General features: G+C 40.5%; 8 protein-coding genes across 8 annotated transcripts; 3 read left to right on the top strand and 5 right to left on the bottom strand. All coding sequences in view use genetic code 12, as the record gives it.

Annotated features, from left to right (window-relative positions):
* Window positions 1-56: 56 nt before the first annotated feature.
* Window positions 57-269, bottom strand: KGF57_002566 (uncharacterized protein; the record flags this gene model as incomplete). The annotated part of the gene is made up of 1 exon (XM_051751893.1): window positions 57-269. The coding sequence occupies one exon, from the start codon at window positions 267-269 to the stop codon at window positions 57-59; it is 213 nt and encodes a 70-aa protein (XP_051608802.1).
* Window positions 270-1111: 842 nt separating this feature from the next.
* DBF2 (serine/threonine-protein kinase) lies at window positions 1112-3034 on the top strand (the record flags this gene model as incomplete). Its single annotated transcript, XM_051751894.1, has 1 exon — window positions 1112-3034. The coding sequence occupies one exon, from the start codon at window positions 1112-1114 to the stop codon at window positions 3032-3034; it is 1923 nt and encodes a 640-aa protein (XP_051608803.1).
* A 44-nt stretch (window positions 3035-3078) lies between these two features.
* KGF57_002568 (exosome non-catalytic core subunit) lies at window positions 3079-3750 on the bottom strand (the record flags this gene model as incomplete). The annotated part of the gene is made up of 1 exon (XM_051751896.1): window positions 3079-3750. The coding sequence occupies one exon, from the start codon at window positions 3748-3750 to the stop codon at window positions 3079-3081; it is 672 nt and encodes a 223-aa protein (XP_051608804.1).
* A 124-nt stretch (window positions 3751-3874) lies between these two features.
* On the top strand, window positions 3875-5407 carry KGF57_002569 (U4/U6-U5 snRNP complex subunit; the record flags this gene model as incomplete). Its single annotated transcript, XM_051751897.1, has 1 exon — window positions 3875-5407. One exon carries the CDS (start codon window positions 3875-3877, stop codon window positions 5405-5407), a length of 1533 nt encoding a protein of 510 aa, XP_051608805.1.
* A 129-nt stretch (window positions 5408-5536) lies between these two features.
* On the top strand, window positions 5537-8812 carry VAS1 (valine--tRNA ligase; the record flags this gene model as incomplete). The annotated part of the gene is made up of 1 exon (XM_051751898.1): window positions 5537-8812. The coding sequence occupies one exon, from the start codon at window positions 5537-5539 to the stop codon at window positions 8810-8812; it is 3276 nt and encodes a 1091-aa protein (XP_051608806.1).
* A 522-nt stretch (window positions 8813-9334) lies between these two features.
* On the bottom strand, window positions 9335-10336 carry KGF57_002571 (uncharacterized protein; the record flags this gene model as incomplete). Its single annotated transcript, XM_051751899.1, has 1 exon — window positions 9335-10336. The coding sequence occupies one exon, from the start codon at window positions 10334-10336 to the stop codon at window positions 9335-9337; it is 1002 nt and encodes a 333-aa protein (XP_051608807.1).
* A 412-nt stretch (window positions 10337-10748) lies between these two features.
* KGF57_002572 (uncharacterized protein) lies at window positions 10749-11762 on the bottom strand (the record flags this gene model as incomplete). The annotated part of the gene is made up of 1 exon (XM_051751900.1): window positions 10749-11762. The coding sequence occupies one exon, from the start codon at window positions 11760-11762 to the stop codon at window positions 10749-10751; it is 1014 nt and encodes a 337-aa protein (XP_051608808.1).
* Window positions 11763-12001: 239 nt separating this feature from the next.
* Window positions 12002-13033, bottom strand: KGF57_002573 (uncharacterized protein; the record flags this gene model as incomplete). The annotated part of the gene is made up of 1 exon (XM_051751901.1): window positions 12002-13033. One exon carries the CDS (start codon window positions 13031-13033, stop codon window positions 12002-12004), a length of 1032 nt encoding a protein of 343 aa, XP_051608809.1.
* Window positions 13034-14534: the final 1501 nt, after the last annotated feature.

Consider the following 14534-nt stretch of genomic DNA (forward strand, 5'->3'; position numbering starts at 1 on the left):
TAAAAAAAAGGAATCTAAATTTCATGTATTATGTGGCTACAAACACTGTAGGAAATTTACTTAGATTCAGACTTTTCACCCTTCAGGTCAGATTTCTCACTCTTGTTTCCGTCTCCTTTGTGGTTCTCTTGGTAGGAAGCATATGCCTCCTTAGCATTTTCTTGAAAGTTACCCCCATTTGAGAATGCTTGGAAAGCATCTTTGGCATCATCTTGGGTGATTTTACCAGACTTGTACAATTCTTCTCCTTGCTTGAGTAATGAATCCATTTCGAGTTGATTTAGTGAGTTGAAGTTGGAAAGAAGACGATCGTTGTTTCTTTCGAAATCCAAGGAATTGCTCGAATTTATACTTTTCGAAATGTTCAACAAGCAAAGACGTGAACCTGAAATTCGGGGACAAAATTTGGTCTAGAGTTAATTAATACACAAAAGTAAAGATATGAATGCTTGAACAGTTCTGCATTCTTCTAAATCGCCAGACGGGGACGCCGTAATCGCGCACTTTGGGTCAGAAAAAAACGTTTAAAAACAAGCGTGTACTAATGGTAAAATGTTCGTCACCGCCCTTTCTTGTTCGATTGAAATAGTTGTTGATTAATGTCACAAATAGACGCTGCATCAGGGGGGGCTTTAAATGTGTTAGGAGGAACTAAGGCAGAAATGAATCATTTACGTCAGAGTTTGGGCTGGGGGCATGGTGAGGTCGCGCCAAATTATGAGTTGCAAAACAGACTCACGTAAAAATTTCTTTTTCTTTTCCCAATTTGGCTAAATTGTAAACAAGAGAAACAGATCAAAAAAGAAAAAAAAAAAGACAGAGATATCAAAGTCTAATAATGTACACCCACAACTTTGCTTGTTTCACAGTTCCACTATTCAACTCAACCAGGCAACGTTCTTGAAAAGAATTCTATTCGCAACAGCCGTTTTCCTTTCATTGCTTTTTTTTCCGCCAAACTATTTATACTGCTTTTACCCCCCACCCCACTCCAAGGATATCTCGAATTTTGCTTAGATACCGGGCGGCATATCTTCACAAACACTCCACAACAATCCACAACCCGGTACCATCCCATACACAGTTCTCTTTTCTCCAGCAGCTTCAGTAAATGACCAGCTTTTTCTCAAGGTCACCAAGGCATCAACAGATGCATGATATGGGAGATATCTCCGAATCAATGGAGAACGTTTCCATCTCCAGCAACATGATGGATATTGATACCAGCTACAGGTCACCAAATCATGGCAAATCCTGGGGTACCTATAATGCCACCCCCGCCAGAGTACAGATTAACAAGGAAAATATTACCCCTATGAACTCACCCACCAAATCGATTTTGCACAATTCTCCAGTCGCTGGTACTCCGATTTCCAAAAGTAGGTACAACCAACCACTGCGGCCTTCAACTCCAACGCCAACGCCAGGTCATCTGCATGAGGTACTTGGAGCTAAGAACATAAACCTGAACCGCAGACAGACTTTGCAAGACAATATCAACCAATTACAGCCACCACCAAACCAAAGATACAAGCTTTCTCAAGAAGAATTTCAAAAACGTGTGAATGATCCAAAGACAAAAAGGTTAACTTCGGTCGCCCAATTGTACTTTTTGGACTACTACTGTGACATGTTTGACTACGTAATCAGCAGAAGGGAGCGTTCGCAATATGTGGAAAGCAAACTTCTTACTGACCCAAGCATCAACCAAGATCCTCAAAGACAGCAGTTAGAATGGAAAAACTACATTGGTCGTGAGAGAGCCTTATTGAGGAAACGAAGATTGAAGCCAAAGCATAAGGATTTTGAAATGATCACTCAAGTTGGACAAGGTGGATATGGTCAAGTGTTTTTGGCCAGAAAGAAAGATACACGTGAAGTTTGCGCATTGAAGGTTTTGAATAAAAAGTTACTTGTGAAGTTGGACGAAACAAGACATGTCTTGACTGAGAGGGATATTTTGACTAACACAAGAAGCGAATGGTTGGTCAAGCTTTTGTATGCATTTCAAGATCCAGAAAAAGTATTTTTGGCCATGGAGTTTGTGCCTGGAGGAGATTTCAGAACGTTGTTGAACAATACCGGCTACTTAATCCCACCTCATGCTAGATTTTACATAAGTGAAATGTTTGCTGCTGTCAACTCGCTCCACGAATTGGGATTCACCCATCGTGATTTAAAACCAGAGAACTTCTTGATTGACTCAAAGGGCCATATCAAGCTAACTGACTTTGGGTTGGCTGCTGGTACAGTGTCAAACGATAGGATCGAGTCCATGAGATTGAGATTGAAGAATTTAGAAGACTTGGAAGAGTACCACGTACCATCTCGAATGATGATGGAAAGACAAAAGATTTTCAAGAAAAGTCAAGGACATCATAACTTGGCCAATTCTATAGTCGGCTCTCCAGATTACATGGCTTTGGAGGTATTGGAGGGAAAAAGTTACGATTACACCATTGATTATTGGTCATTAGGGTGCATGTTATTTGAAGCCTTGTGTGGGTACCCTCCATTCTCCGGCTCCAAACAAGATGAAACATATCAGAACTTGAAAAACTGGAAAACAGCTTTACGTAGACCACAGACTAAAGATGGCAGGTACGTGTTTAGTGACCGGACCTGGGCTTTGATAACAAAGTTGATTGCATCTCCGAATAGCAGATTACGTACTTTCAAGCAGGTACAGCAAATGGCTTATTTTGCAGATATCAAGAGCTGGAGCAATTTGAGAGAGCGCACACCTCCATTTACCCCTCAATTGGACAATGAAGAAGACGCTGGTTACTTTGACGATTTTGAGGATGAAGAGATGATGATGAAATACAAAGACGTCTTTGCTAGGCAAGAGCAAAACGAGCAGTTGCTAGAGAAGAGCAGTGTAAAGAGAGTTGGACAAAATAACTTTATTGGATTCACTTTCAAACACAAGTCGAACCCAAACAACAAGTTTGGCACTGGAGAGATTAATTTGTTGAATGCGGGAGCAGGAGATGCCAACCCTAGGTTGAACCCCTTGGCCACTTTATATTAGTATAATGACATTTATTTTTAGCATAACTAAACAAGACCTTGTTTTTACATCATTTGGTCGCTCCAGATGTAATCCTTCTCTATCTTTGCCTCAATAGCTTCCCTGTGTAACTGGTGCAACTTTTCCACTATTGGCACACTCTTTGAAATTAAATCAAACAATTGGGGCTCTTTAAATTCTCCTGCACTCTCCAAAAGCAACAACTTACCAGCTCTACCATCTTGTATACTGAAACATATTACATGATGGGAGTCACTCGTTGCAATGACATCGCCTGTGGGATCTGTGGTCAAATTAGACAGATTGAGACAAACGCTTGTGGATGCAAAGCTCAGATACAACGCTAAATCCGCGTCAATCAATGCCAAGAAACAGCCGTTGATTGCTGCATTCAATTCATTGCAAGTATATTCGGGTTGCTCATCAACAACCAAAAACTGAACAACAATTTGAATTAGCTGTCGAGGGTACTGATAACGTATTATGATTGATTGAAGTAGAGAACGCAATTTGTCCTCAAGAAGTTTCTCCCTGGTTGTGGAAAGACCATGTGCCGGACGCACTATTATTTCAAGACTGGCCTGAGTCGGGAGTTCTTGACGAGTTTTGGGCTCTATTGGACCCGATACAGATACTAAGCACTTTGTTCCATTTATAGTGAGTTCAGCTGATCCATCTGCGTTGCTTAGCACAGATGTGTTGACTTTGAATGACATAGTCAATAGAGATAGCTCATCGTGTGGATTTGTAGCCGCTTTTTTTCACTCACTTTATTTTTATTTTCTTTTTTTTTTTTATTTTTTCCTTCAGTACGACTTACTGGTTGTGTAAGAGGATAGAATGACAGATTACGAAAGGCAGTTGTTGGAGGATTTGGGGAGCTCCGATGAAGAGGTTAACGATCATAATGATTACAGAAGCGGAGACTCCTTGCAGGCAATGTTAGCTGATCTAATAGCTTTCAATGCCACAAATAGTCCGTTCCAAGTTGTATTGGAGCACCCTAATATCGAGTCTGTGGCTGATTTTGTAAGCCTATCGAAAGTATTTCCATTGATACCGGCATTGAAGGCCAAATTTAAAGAGCAAGCAGACGAAGACGAAGTGGATTATATGGAGTTGTTGGCAGAAATTGGCAACGACAGCGAGTACCAGTCCAATGAATACAAATTTATCGTAACTATCAATGAGTTGTCTTCGATAATAAACAACGAAATTTTAGCATTCACGATGCTATTAAAGATGCAATATAAATTGGTTTTTCCAGAATTGGAGAACCTTGTACGAAACAACATCGACTATGCAAGGATCGCCATGATTATCGAGCAAGACCTTGCTAACATAAAAAGATACGAATCCGAACTAAAAAGACTAATGACTAATGACAAAGTTCTCCTAATCACCATATCGGCACTACAGCAGTCACGAGATGAGTTTAAATTGTCAGAGGAGGATTTCAACAAGGTCAAATCGTGTGCTTTATTGGTCCTTGAGTTAGATGAGGTTCTACAACAGCTCTCAAAATTTATATCGGATAAACTTGCCAAGTTTGCACCAAACGTTTCAGCAATTATTGGTCCAATTACAACTTCACAGTTGCTAATAGCTACGGGATCTTTGAAGCAATTTGCATTGACACCATCGTGCAATATTCCTGCTTTAGGCGTTAGGGATTTAGCCTCCAACACCAAAACTGCCTCAAGAAGCATACGCCAGACAGGATATATTTATCACTGCGATCTCGTTAAATATCTCCCACCTGAAATACAAAAGTCAGTTATGAGAATAATCAGTGGGAAAGTCATATTGGCAGCACGAATAGACTTGGCAAAATCGTCTAGTGACGGAAGCTTGGGAACAAAACTCAGGTCTGAGATTGAAGGCAAAATTGACAAGTTGTTGGCACCACCAGACCAAGTTCCAAACAAGGCTTTGCCAGCGCCAATTGAAATAAAATCCAAAAAGAGAGGAGGTCGTAGGATTCGCAAAATGAAGGAACGTTTCCAGATGTCTGACTTGCGAAAAGCGCAAAATAAGATGGAGTTTGGTAAACAGGAGGAAACAATTATGGATGACTTTGGAGAAGAGATAGGTCTAGGTATGAGCCGATCTGGTGGTGGAAACCGACTAGGACAGATACAGGTTAACAAAAACACTGATGCTAGAATGTCGAAAGCAATGGCCGAGAGATTGAACAAGCAAAAGCAGACTATTGATAATTTCTGGGATGAGGATTTCGACAGCATTATTTTGCTGAAACCGAAGGAAGAGCCTGTAAAGACTGAGTCGGAGAGCCGGTGGTTGGGTACTCAGATGAAGAACAATGCTAGATCCAACGAACCTGCAGAGAAGAAACGCAAGTTGGAATCGTAAAGAGTGTAGTGTACGGGGGTATTTAGAGAAAAATGAGTCAATCAACGATAACCAAGTAAAAGAATAAAAAGTAAAAAGTAAAAAAAAAAAAAAAAAAAAAATTTTTCATAAAGCGATTCTTACCAGTGTATGCTTCCAAGTCGGGTACACCTCTACGCAAAGACATCATCCTTATATAAAGCAGCAGCACTACCACCGATCAGATTTCATTTGCAAAACGGAATCCATATTAGAACCATGAGTGACGTCACTAAAGAGAAGCCCGTTGAGGCAGTCCCTGTTGAAGGCACCCTTGAGTCAAATGAACCAAAGCCCAAAACCGCAAAGGAATTGGAAAAAGAAAGAAAGAAAGCTGAAAAGTTGGCGAAATTCAACGCCAAGAAGGCCAAACAAGCAGAATCGTCCAAAGCTAAGCCAGAGGAGAAAAAACCAAAGAAGGAAAAGAAGGAAGCTACTCCAATCCCAGAATTCATTGACAAAACTAAACCTGGTGAAAAGAAAATTCTAGCTCCGTTGGAAGACCCAGCTTTCAAAGCATACAATCCAAAGAACGTGGAAAGCTCGTGGTATTCTTGGTGGGAAAACCAAGGTTATTTTCAACCGGAATTTACCAAGTCTGGGGAAATAAAGCCAGAGGGATGTTTCTCCATTCCTTGCCCTCCACCTAACGTGACTGGTGCTTTGCATATTGGACATGCATTAACTGTATCAATACAAGACACATTGATTAGATGGAACAGAATGCAAGGCAAAACTACTTTGTTTATTCCAGGATTTGACCATGCTGGTATTGCCACACAATCTGTTGTTGAGAAACAAATTTGGGCCAAGGAGAAGAAAACTAGACACGATTACGGACGTGAAAAGTTTGTTGAAAAAGTGTGGGAGTGGAAAGAAGACTACCATGCAAGAATAAAGAATCAATTCAAGAAGTTGGGTGCATCGTATGATTGGACTAGAGAGAAATTCACTTTGAACCCCGACTTGTCCGAGGCGGTTACTGAAGCATTCGTCAGATTACACGAAGACGGAACTATCTATAGAGCCTCGAGATTGGTCAACTGGTCTGTTAAGTTGAACACTGCTATTTCAAATTTGGAAGTGGACAACAAGAACATTCCCGGAAAAACTTTGTTGGCTGTTCCTGGTTACGACAAAAAGATTGAATTCGGTACTTTAACCTCCTTTTCGTACCCAGTTGAAAATTCAGATGAAAAGATTACCGTTGCAACTACTAGACCGGAAACTATCTTTGGTGATACCGCAGTTGCTGTGCATCCAAAGGATCCAAGATACAAACACTTGCACGGAAAGTTTGTCCTTCATCCATTTGTCGATAGAAAATTGCCAATCATCACTGATTCTGAAGCTGTTGATATGGAGTTTGGAACTGGTGCTGTTAAGATCACTCCTGCTCATGACCAGAACGATTACAACACGGGAAAGAGAAACAACTTGGAGTTCATCAACATATATACCGATGACGGTTACCTTAATGAGAACGCGGGCCCTGAATGGAAAGGAATGAAGAGATTCGATGCTAGAGCTAAAGTCATTGAGGAATTGGAAAAGAAGGGTTTGTTTGTTGAACAAAAGGACAATGAAATGACTATTCCACTTTGTTCTAGATCCGGTGATGTTATTGAACCATTATTGAAGCCACAATGGTATGTCAACCAACAAGAAATGGCTAAGGAAGCCATCGCTGCAGTCAAGAAGGGAGACATCACAATCACACCCAAGACATCCGAAGCTGAATACTTCCATTGGATGGAAAACATTCAAGATTGGTGTATTTCTCGTCAATTATGGTGGGGACACAGATGTCCTGTTTACTTTGTTGAAATCGAAGGAGAAGAGCATGACAGATTGGATAATGAGTATTGGATTTCGGGAAGAACTCAAGAGGAAGCTTTAGAGAAAGCAGCAGCTAAGTTTGGAGACAAGAAATTCTCTCTTTCCCAAGATGAAGATGTGTTGGACACTTGGTTCTCATCAGGGTTGTGGCCTATTTCAACGTTGGGATGGCCACACAAAACTAGAGACATGGAATTGTTCAACCCAATGTCAATGTTAGAAACTGGATGGGATATTTTGTTCTTTTGGGTTTCACGAATGATATTGTTGTCTTTGAAATTGACAGGAAAGGTGCCATTCAAGGAAGTCTTTTGCCATTCCTTGGTTAGAGATGCTCAAGGACGTAAGATGTCAAAGTCCTTAGGAAATGTTGTTGATCCATTGGATGTCATCACAGGTATTCCATTGCAAGGCTTACATGACAAACTTCTCACTGGTAATTTGGACCCTAGAGAATTGAAGAAGGCAACGGATGGCCAAAAATTGTCTTATCCAAACGGTATTCCTGAATGTGGTACCGATGCATTGAGGTTTGCTTTGTGTGCTTACTCAACTGGTGGTAGAGATATCAATTTGGACATTTTGAGGGTGGAAGGTTACCGTAAGTTCTGTAACAAGATTTACCAAGCTACCAAGTTTGTTTTGGGTAAACTAGGTGATGATTACGTACCACCAAAGTCAGCTGAATTGACAGGGCACGAGTCACTTGTTGAAAAATGGATCTTGCACAAATTGACAACTGCTGCCAAGAATACGAATGAAGCGTTGGAGGCACGTAACTTTGGTGATGCCACCAACCACATTTATAACTTTTGGTACGATTTGTGTGATGTGTACATTGAAAACTCCAAAGCTTTGATTCAAGATGGTACGCCTGAGCAAAAGAAGTCGGCGCAGGATACGTTATATACTAGTATAGACGGAGCTTTGAGATTGATCCATCCATTCATGCCATTTGTCACTGAAGAGATGTGGCAAAGGTTACCCAGACGTGAGGGTGATAATACCGAAACAATTGTCAAGGCAAAATACCCAACTTATAACAGAGAATACGACAATGTTGATGCATTGAATGCGTATGACTTGGTTATTGATATAACCAAGGGTGCTAGGTCTTTGTTATCACAATACAATATCTTAAAGAACGGCCAAGTTTTCGTTGAGTCAGGAAAGGAAGATATTTACAAAATTGCTTCTGATCAACACGATTCTATTGTATCCCTTATCAAAGGTGTTGAGAAGATTACTGTTGTTAAATCGGCCGACGACGTTCCTTCGGGATGTGCATTGCAAGCTATTGGTCCTGACTGTACTGTCCATGTCTTGGTCAAGGGACAAGTTGACTTGGATGCCGAAATTGCCAAGGTCTCCAAGAGATTAGATTCGGCAAGAGAAACTAAAAAGAAGAATGATGAAGCTATTAGTAAATTCACCGAAAAGACCAAACCTGAAGCTAGACAAAGTGCCAACCAACGTTTGGAGAAAGTTGTTGCTGAAATTGAAGGTTATGAGCAGACCATCGAGATCTTGAAGAAGTTGAAACTTTAGATTAGTGTATGTATTAGATGAATGTGTCAATAACACTCTCTTCTGGAGTTTGATATATGTATGAGACAATTGCAACGCAACTATGTGCCACAAGTTCAAATTTCAAATTTGGACTCCTATCTCCTCCCATTCATTTTAAATGAAACCCCTTCTCCTCCTCTTTTGAGAATACCACACACATTTTCATTCTACATTGCAAAGCAAATCGTATTTTTTTACAAAATGGATTCATTACTCAACCAAGGAGAAGAATTGTACAAGTTTGGTAAAATCACCCAAGATGATGCCAAAGATGCTTTCCAAGCATTCTCAAATGGGGGTAACTTTTAATAAAACGCTAAGGAGGCATATGCTTCCTACCAAGAGAACCACAAAGGAGACGGAAACAAGAGTGAGAAATCTGACCTGAAGGGTGAAAAGCCCAAGTAAAAATTTGGTGATTGGTTGTGTGACTGAAGTGTATCATAATTGTATAATTCTCTAATTTCATTCCCTATAGAGCGTACAATCGAATATACTTCCTTACGAGTCAAGGAGTTGTTGGACAGCATCAGTAACGGATTTTTCAATTGGAATAAATTCAAAGCCTAAGAGCTGCTTTGTCTTTGAATTATCCCACTTTAAGTCTGCCTTTTTCAACTCCTCGTCACTGGCCCCGATGCTTCCCTTGGGGATGGCAACTTCTGGGAACTGCTTATTGATAATTGCTGCAAGAAGTTCGTTTGTCCACGCAGAGTTTATAAGCACCAATCTTTGTCCATTGAACTCCTTTGGGTTTTTAATTGCCGCCACATGTGCTCTGGCAACGTCTCTCACGTCGATAAACAATCCAACAAATGTAGGAATCTTTTCGTCTGGTTTCAATTTCAAAATTTTGTTCACGTACTCTGCGGAGTCATTCAAGCGATCCTTATTTTGAACTTTGAATGCTTGAGGTCCAAACACATAGGTGGGGTTGACCGTTGTCACATTAAATTTGTCTTGATTTTCCTTCGCAAACTTCCAAACTTCCTTTTCAGCAAATGTTTTAGCGGCAGCATAGCCCAATCTTGGATTTTTCAATCCCTGTTCAATTGAAATTTCATTCCACGACGATTCAGTGAGGAGACTGTTTGAGGGCCTCTTGCCACTTACATCACGAACAGCAGAAGTGGAGGATGTGACAATGACATTTCTGACGTTCTTGCCATACTTCTCAACCGCCAATAAAACGTTCTTTGTACCTTCTATGGCAGGGTCCAAAAGACCAGTCTGAATGTCGCTTACTTCAAAATCAACTGGACTTGCAGTATGAATGAAGGTCCCAATACTCTCGTGTTCCTGCAATACATGATCAAAGGCCCCTTCGGCAGCAATATCAGGAACAACGGCAAAAGAAAATTGTGGTGAATTAATTAGTTTTGATAAGTACTCCCCTTTTGCTTCTGACCTCACTGATCCAATCACTTTGTATCCTTGTGCCAAGAGCTCCTTGACCACATGTTGAGCAATGTAGCCAGTGGCACCTGTTACGAAAACTGACATTGTCTTGTTTGCTTAAATGGAGGGTGGAAGCGGAGTGATATAATGAATATGTTGGTTGTAATTTCTTTTTTCTTTGGGGCAAGGGGTAAGCTCCCTAATTGCTTTCGGCAGAGAGTCTAGCTCGTGAGAGAACTGTGGCTTCCTGTCAAAATGCGGCTGCCAAGTTTTTTTTTTTTTTCGCATTCGCAATCGCAGTATAGTGAAGTCAACTCACTTATAGGAAAGCATATTCCGTGCTGACCCACTGGCGTGAGCAGTGAGTTCCTCTCCTGAATGTGTCTCGCTTATCTCCGCAAGACCTGGATAGAATCAACAATCACACTCTACTGCAAATTGCTATTACATAAACTACAAAGATATGGATGTACAGGTGATTTGCGCACTCTCTTTGCAAGACAAGCAATTCTCTAGATTAATCATCTAAAAGCTGATTTACTGTATCAACCACCGACTTTTTCAAATCGATAAATTCAAAACCCAAAACGCTTCTGGTAACACTTTGATCGTATCTATCCAGTCTTGGCGCGTATTTTTTCGCATCTTCGGGGTTTCCTTTTGGCAGGATTTGATCCAATTCATCAAAACTGGACCTGATAATATCAAGTACTTCCTGGCTGTTGAATTTTCCAGCTACTGCAAATAATCTCTTGTTTACAGCGCTTTCTTTCTCAAATGCTACAATATGTGCTCTGGCACAGTCTCTCACATCCACAAACAATCCAGCTCCTTTTGGCACTTCATCATTTGGCTTCAACTTCAACAACTTGTTAATAGTTTCCGATGAAAAGTTCAAGCCATCTCTGTCGAAGTTGGGAAATGCTTGGGGTCCAGTCACTAAGCCAGGCAATATTGTCGTGACCGAGAAATGTGTGGACTTGTCCTTAGCGAATTTCCAAACTGCTTCTTCGGCTAACTTTTTAGATACAGCATATCCATCACTTGGATCTTTGATCTCTTCTTCAGTAACGGGATTCCAGTTTTGTTCAGTCACCAGTTCGCCATCTTTGAGGACGGTTCTGCTTCCAGCTACAGCTGCCAAAGAAGAAGTAACAACGACTCTCTTGATGTTCTTGCCATATTGTTGAATTGCTTTGAGGGCATTCGTGGTTCCGTTTATTGCCGGTTCAATCAACTCCTTCTTGACATCCTTCACATCGAATTTGACTGGTGATGCTGTGTGTATGAATACCTCTAGCTCTGGGTGTGCTTTCAAAGCGTCGTCAAATGCTCCTTCTGCCCCAATGTCTGCCACAATTTCATACGTGAAATTCTCAGCTTGCAAGCTGGCATCTTTGATGTTATTTTTCAATGCATCACCCTTTTCTTGTGTTCTCACTGAACCGACAACTTTGTAGTTGGCTTGAAGCAATTGCTTGACTATGTTTTGTGCAATGAACCCCGTAGCACCACTGACGAAGATTGACATTTTTGAATTGTGTGTAGACTTGGCAAATTGGTCAAACATTAAGAAGTTTTGAAATTAAGATTGCTAAATGTTTGAGAATTCTGCGACTATGCAGGAATAACCCAGTTCGACGAACAAAGGTAAACTAGTCTTTGAGAGTTTGGCTACTACAAGTAAGCATATCCAACATGATAGCTTTACAGCGATGTCTGCTCCACAGAGTTGTCTATATCTTTTACCGAAATCTACTCTATCATCAGCTATAGTTTTTTTTTAACTGCACAATTACATTCTTTTGCATCCAAGATTTGTTGCACTGTATCGACAATTGAATCCTCTAAAGAAATAAACTCATGTTTCAAAAGAGACTTTGTCTTGGAATTGTCCCACTTCATATCCCCTACTTTCAATTGCTGCTCATGTGTCTGCATCAGCCCTTTCGGAATATCAACACTTGGGAAGTGCTGGTTAATTATGTAGGCAATCAACTCATTCGTACACCCGTAACTGAGAAGCATTAATCTCGTACCTTTGAGCTCGTTAGGTCTCTTTACGGCCTCAACATGAGCCTTTGCCACATCACGCACATCGATGAATCTACTAACATGGTGGGGAATTGTGTCTGTAGACTTCAACTTCAATACACGATTAACCATCTCAGCTGACTCATTGAGATTGTTCAAATCCTTTATTTCGAACGCTTGTGGTCCAAAGACAAAAGTAGGGTTCACTGTAATGACATTGAAATTTTGCTCGTGCTTCTCGGCAAACCTCCACACCTCCTTCTCTGCAAAGGTTTTTGCTGCGTCGTAGCCCAATCTACCTGAAGCCAACCCTTGCTCCAATGTGATTTTGTTCCACGTCAGCTCAGTGATCCTTTCATCGGGGTCTCTATTTCCACTGGAATCACGAACTGCTGCCGTCGATGAAGTAACAATGACGGTTTTCACATTTCCATACTTCTCAATTGCATTTAATACATTCTTTGTTCCCTCGATTGCTGGTGTCAAAAGCGCTTTCTGTACATCTTTGACTTGAAAATCAACTGGACTGGCGGTGTGGATGAAGGTTTCGATATCCTTTTGAGATTCAAGGACTTCATCGAAAGCTCCTTTCGCAACCACGTCAGACACAACAGCATAGGTGAAGCGCGTTGAATCAAACAAGCCCGACAAGTATTTTCCCTTGGCTTCTGATCTCACAGTCCCAATCACGTCATACCCTTGTTTCAATAGTTCCTTGATCACATGCTGGGCAATGAAACCAGTTGCCCCGGTTACTAAGACTGCCATATTCTTATTTGGTGATAAGGAGCAAGGGGGTTAGCTCGAAGATTGTTGGTGGGGAGTAAGTCGAGTTAGAAGGTGGGAAGTAAATGAGAGGAGAAAGACGAAGAGGAGTTGTCATACGGTGGCTATCTATTTATTTCTTAGGAAGAAAGAATCTCCATTTAGCCTGGACAAAGCATTTTCGTTATCGTGACTCGTTTGTGCGGTCATAACTACTTTCTCCGCATATTGAGATTTCCGTTTTGCAACAAATTTCCACATACACCAACACTATTGATTTAGAAAGCGAGGTGAGTAAAAGCTCCCCAACACTAAACGGCGACAAACAGAAACAAACACGACTGTATAAATGTTAAAATAGAAAGGTGCTTGGTACTTCTAATCAACTTGTTGGTGTTAGTCCGCTTACTTAGTCTTTTTATGACAAACGTCTCGCATAGAACTTGTCGTCTTGCAACCTACATCACTTTAAGAACGCTATAGGTATATTTACCAACAATAGAGAGCTAACTGTGATATGTTTGCTGCTCACGGTCTCCTATGACCTTGTGGACGCCATTATACACGATTTTGTTGATTTCCATGAATTTAGAAGTAAAGAGATAATGTTAATCTTGTACTTATTCATAAAATTGTGTGTTGACTTTAATTTGGAAACCTTCTTGTTTGGAACGGTATATACCGATCTCACTAATTTTGTGGGGGTGTTATTTACCAAACGTATTCGATTTGATTTGTTGTGTATTTTTTTTTTTGCTTTTGTTCTTTCGGACTTTCAATTCAGCCGTATTAAGATTTATCTTTTCCGTTGTTATTTTCCTTACCAAAACCCAAGCAAATTATTTTCAAAGTATGGGGTCCTTATGTCGCATTGGAAAACAGTAATTCAATGCATATGCAGCTTTAACCATGAAAACAATTGCTCCACAATTGTGACTATACAACATCGCGCATTTGCAAGTTCATGTGGGTCAAAAATAAAAAAAAAAAAAAAAAAGAAAACGAAAACACCACAGAGGGGGAGGAGGGGGTCATGCCACTCTATTTCAAGAGACGATAGAACGAGTAGGAGAATGTGAGACTATGCATTGTTAGAGGGTAGACAGGTGACTTTTGCACTAAACTGTTACTACTCTTGTCGATTCTATTTTGGTGTAGTAGATGAGTGTGTAGTGTTATCTTGTGTGGGGTTGTACTGTGTTTGTATTGCATTTCTCCCTCTATCAACACAAAAGAACTTTTGTTCCTCTGGTGCTTATCGATTTCTTTGCTGAAAGGAAGGTGGAGGAGAAAGGGCTGCATGTTATTTAATTGGTTGAAACATATAGTTTGAAATTCGTACAATAAAACGGAAATCGAAAGTTACACACATTTGTCTCTATCTATCTCTTTTCCCTTTTTTTTTTTTCGTATTTGTTGTGTTGCGTTGTTTCTCTTGTGTTATGTTTGGTTGGTTACTTGCAACATCCGCCAACACACAAGAAAAAAAAAAAAGAAATTAAAA

The sequence above is a fragment of the Candida theae genome (assembly GCF_024610275.1).
Source record: "Candida theae strain CBS 12239 chromosome Unknown scaffold4, whole genome shotgun sequence".
Classification (NCBI taxonomy): Eukaryota; Fungi; Ascomycota; class Pichiomycetes; order Serinales; family Debaryomycetaceae; genus Lodderomyces; species Lodderomyces theae.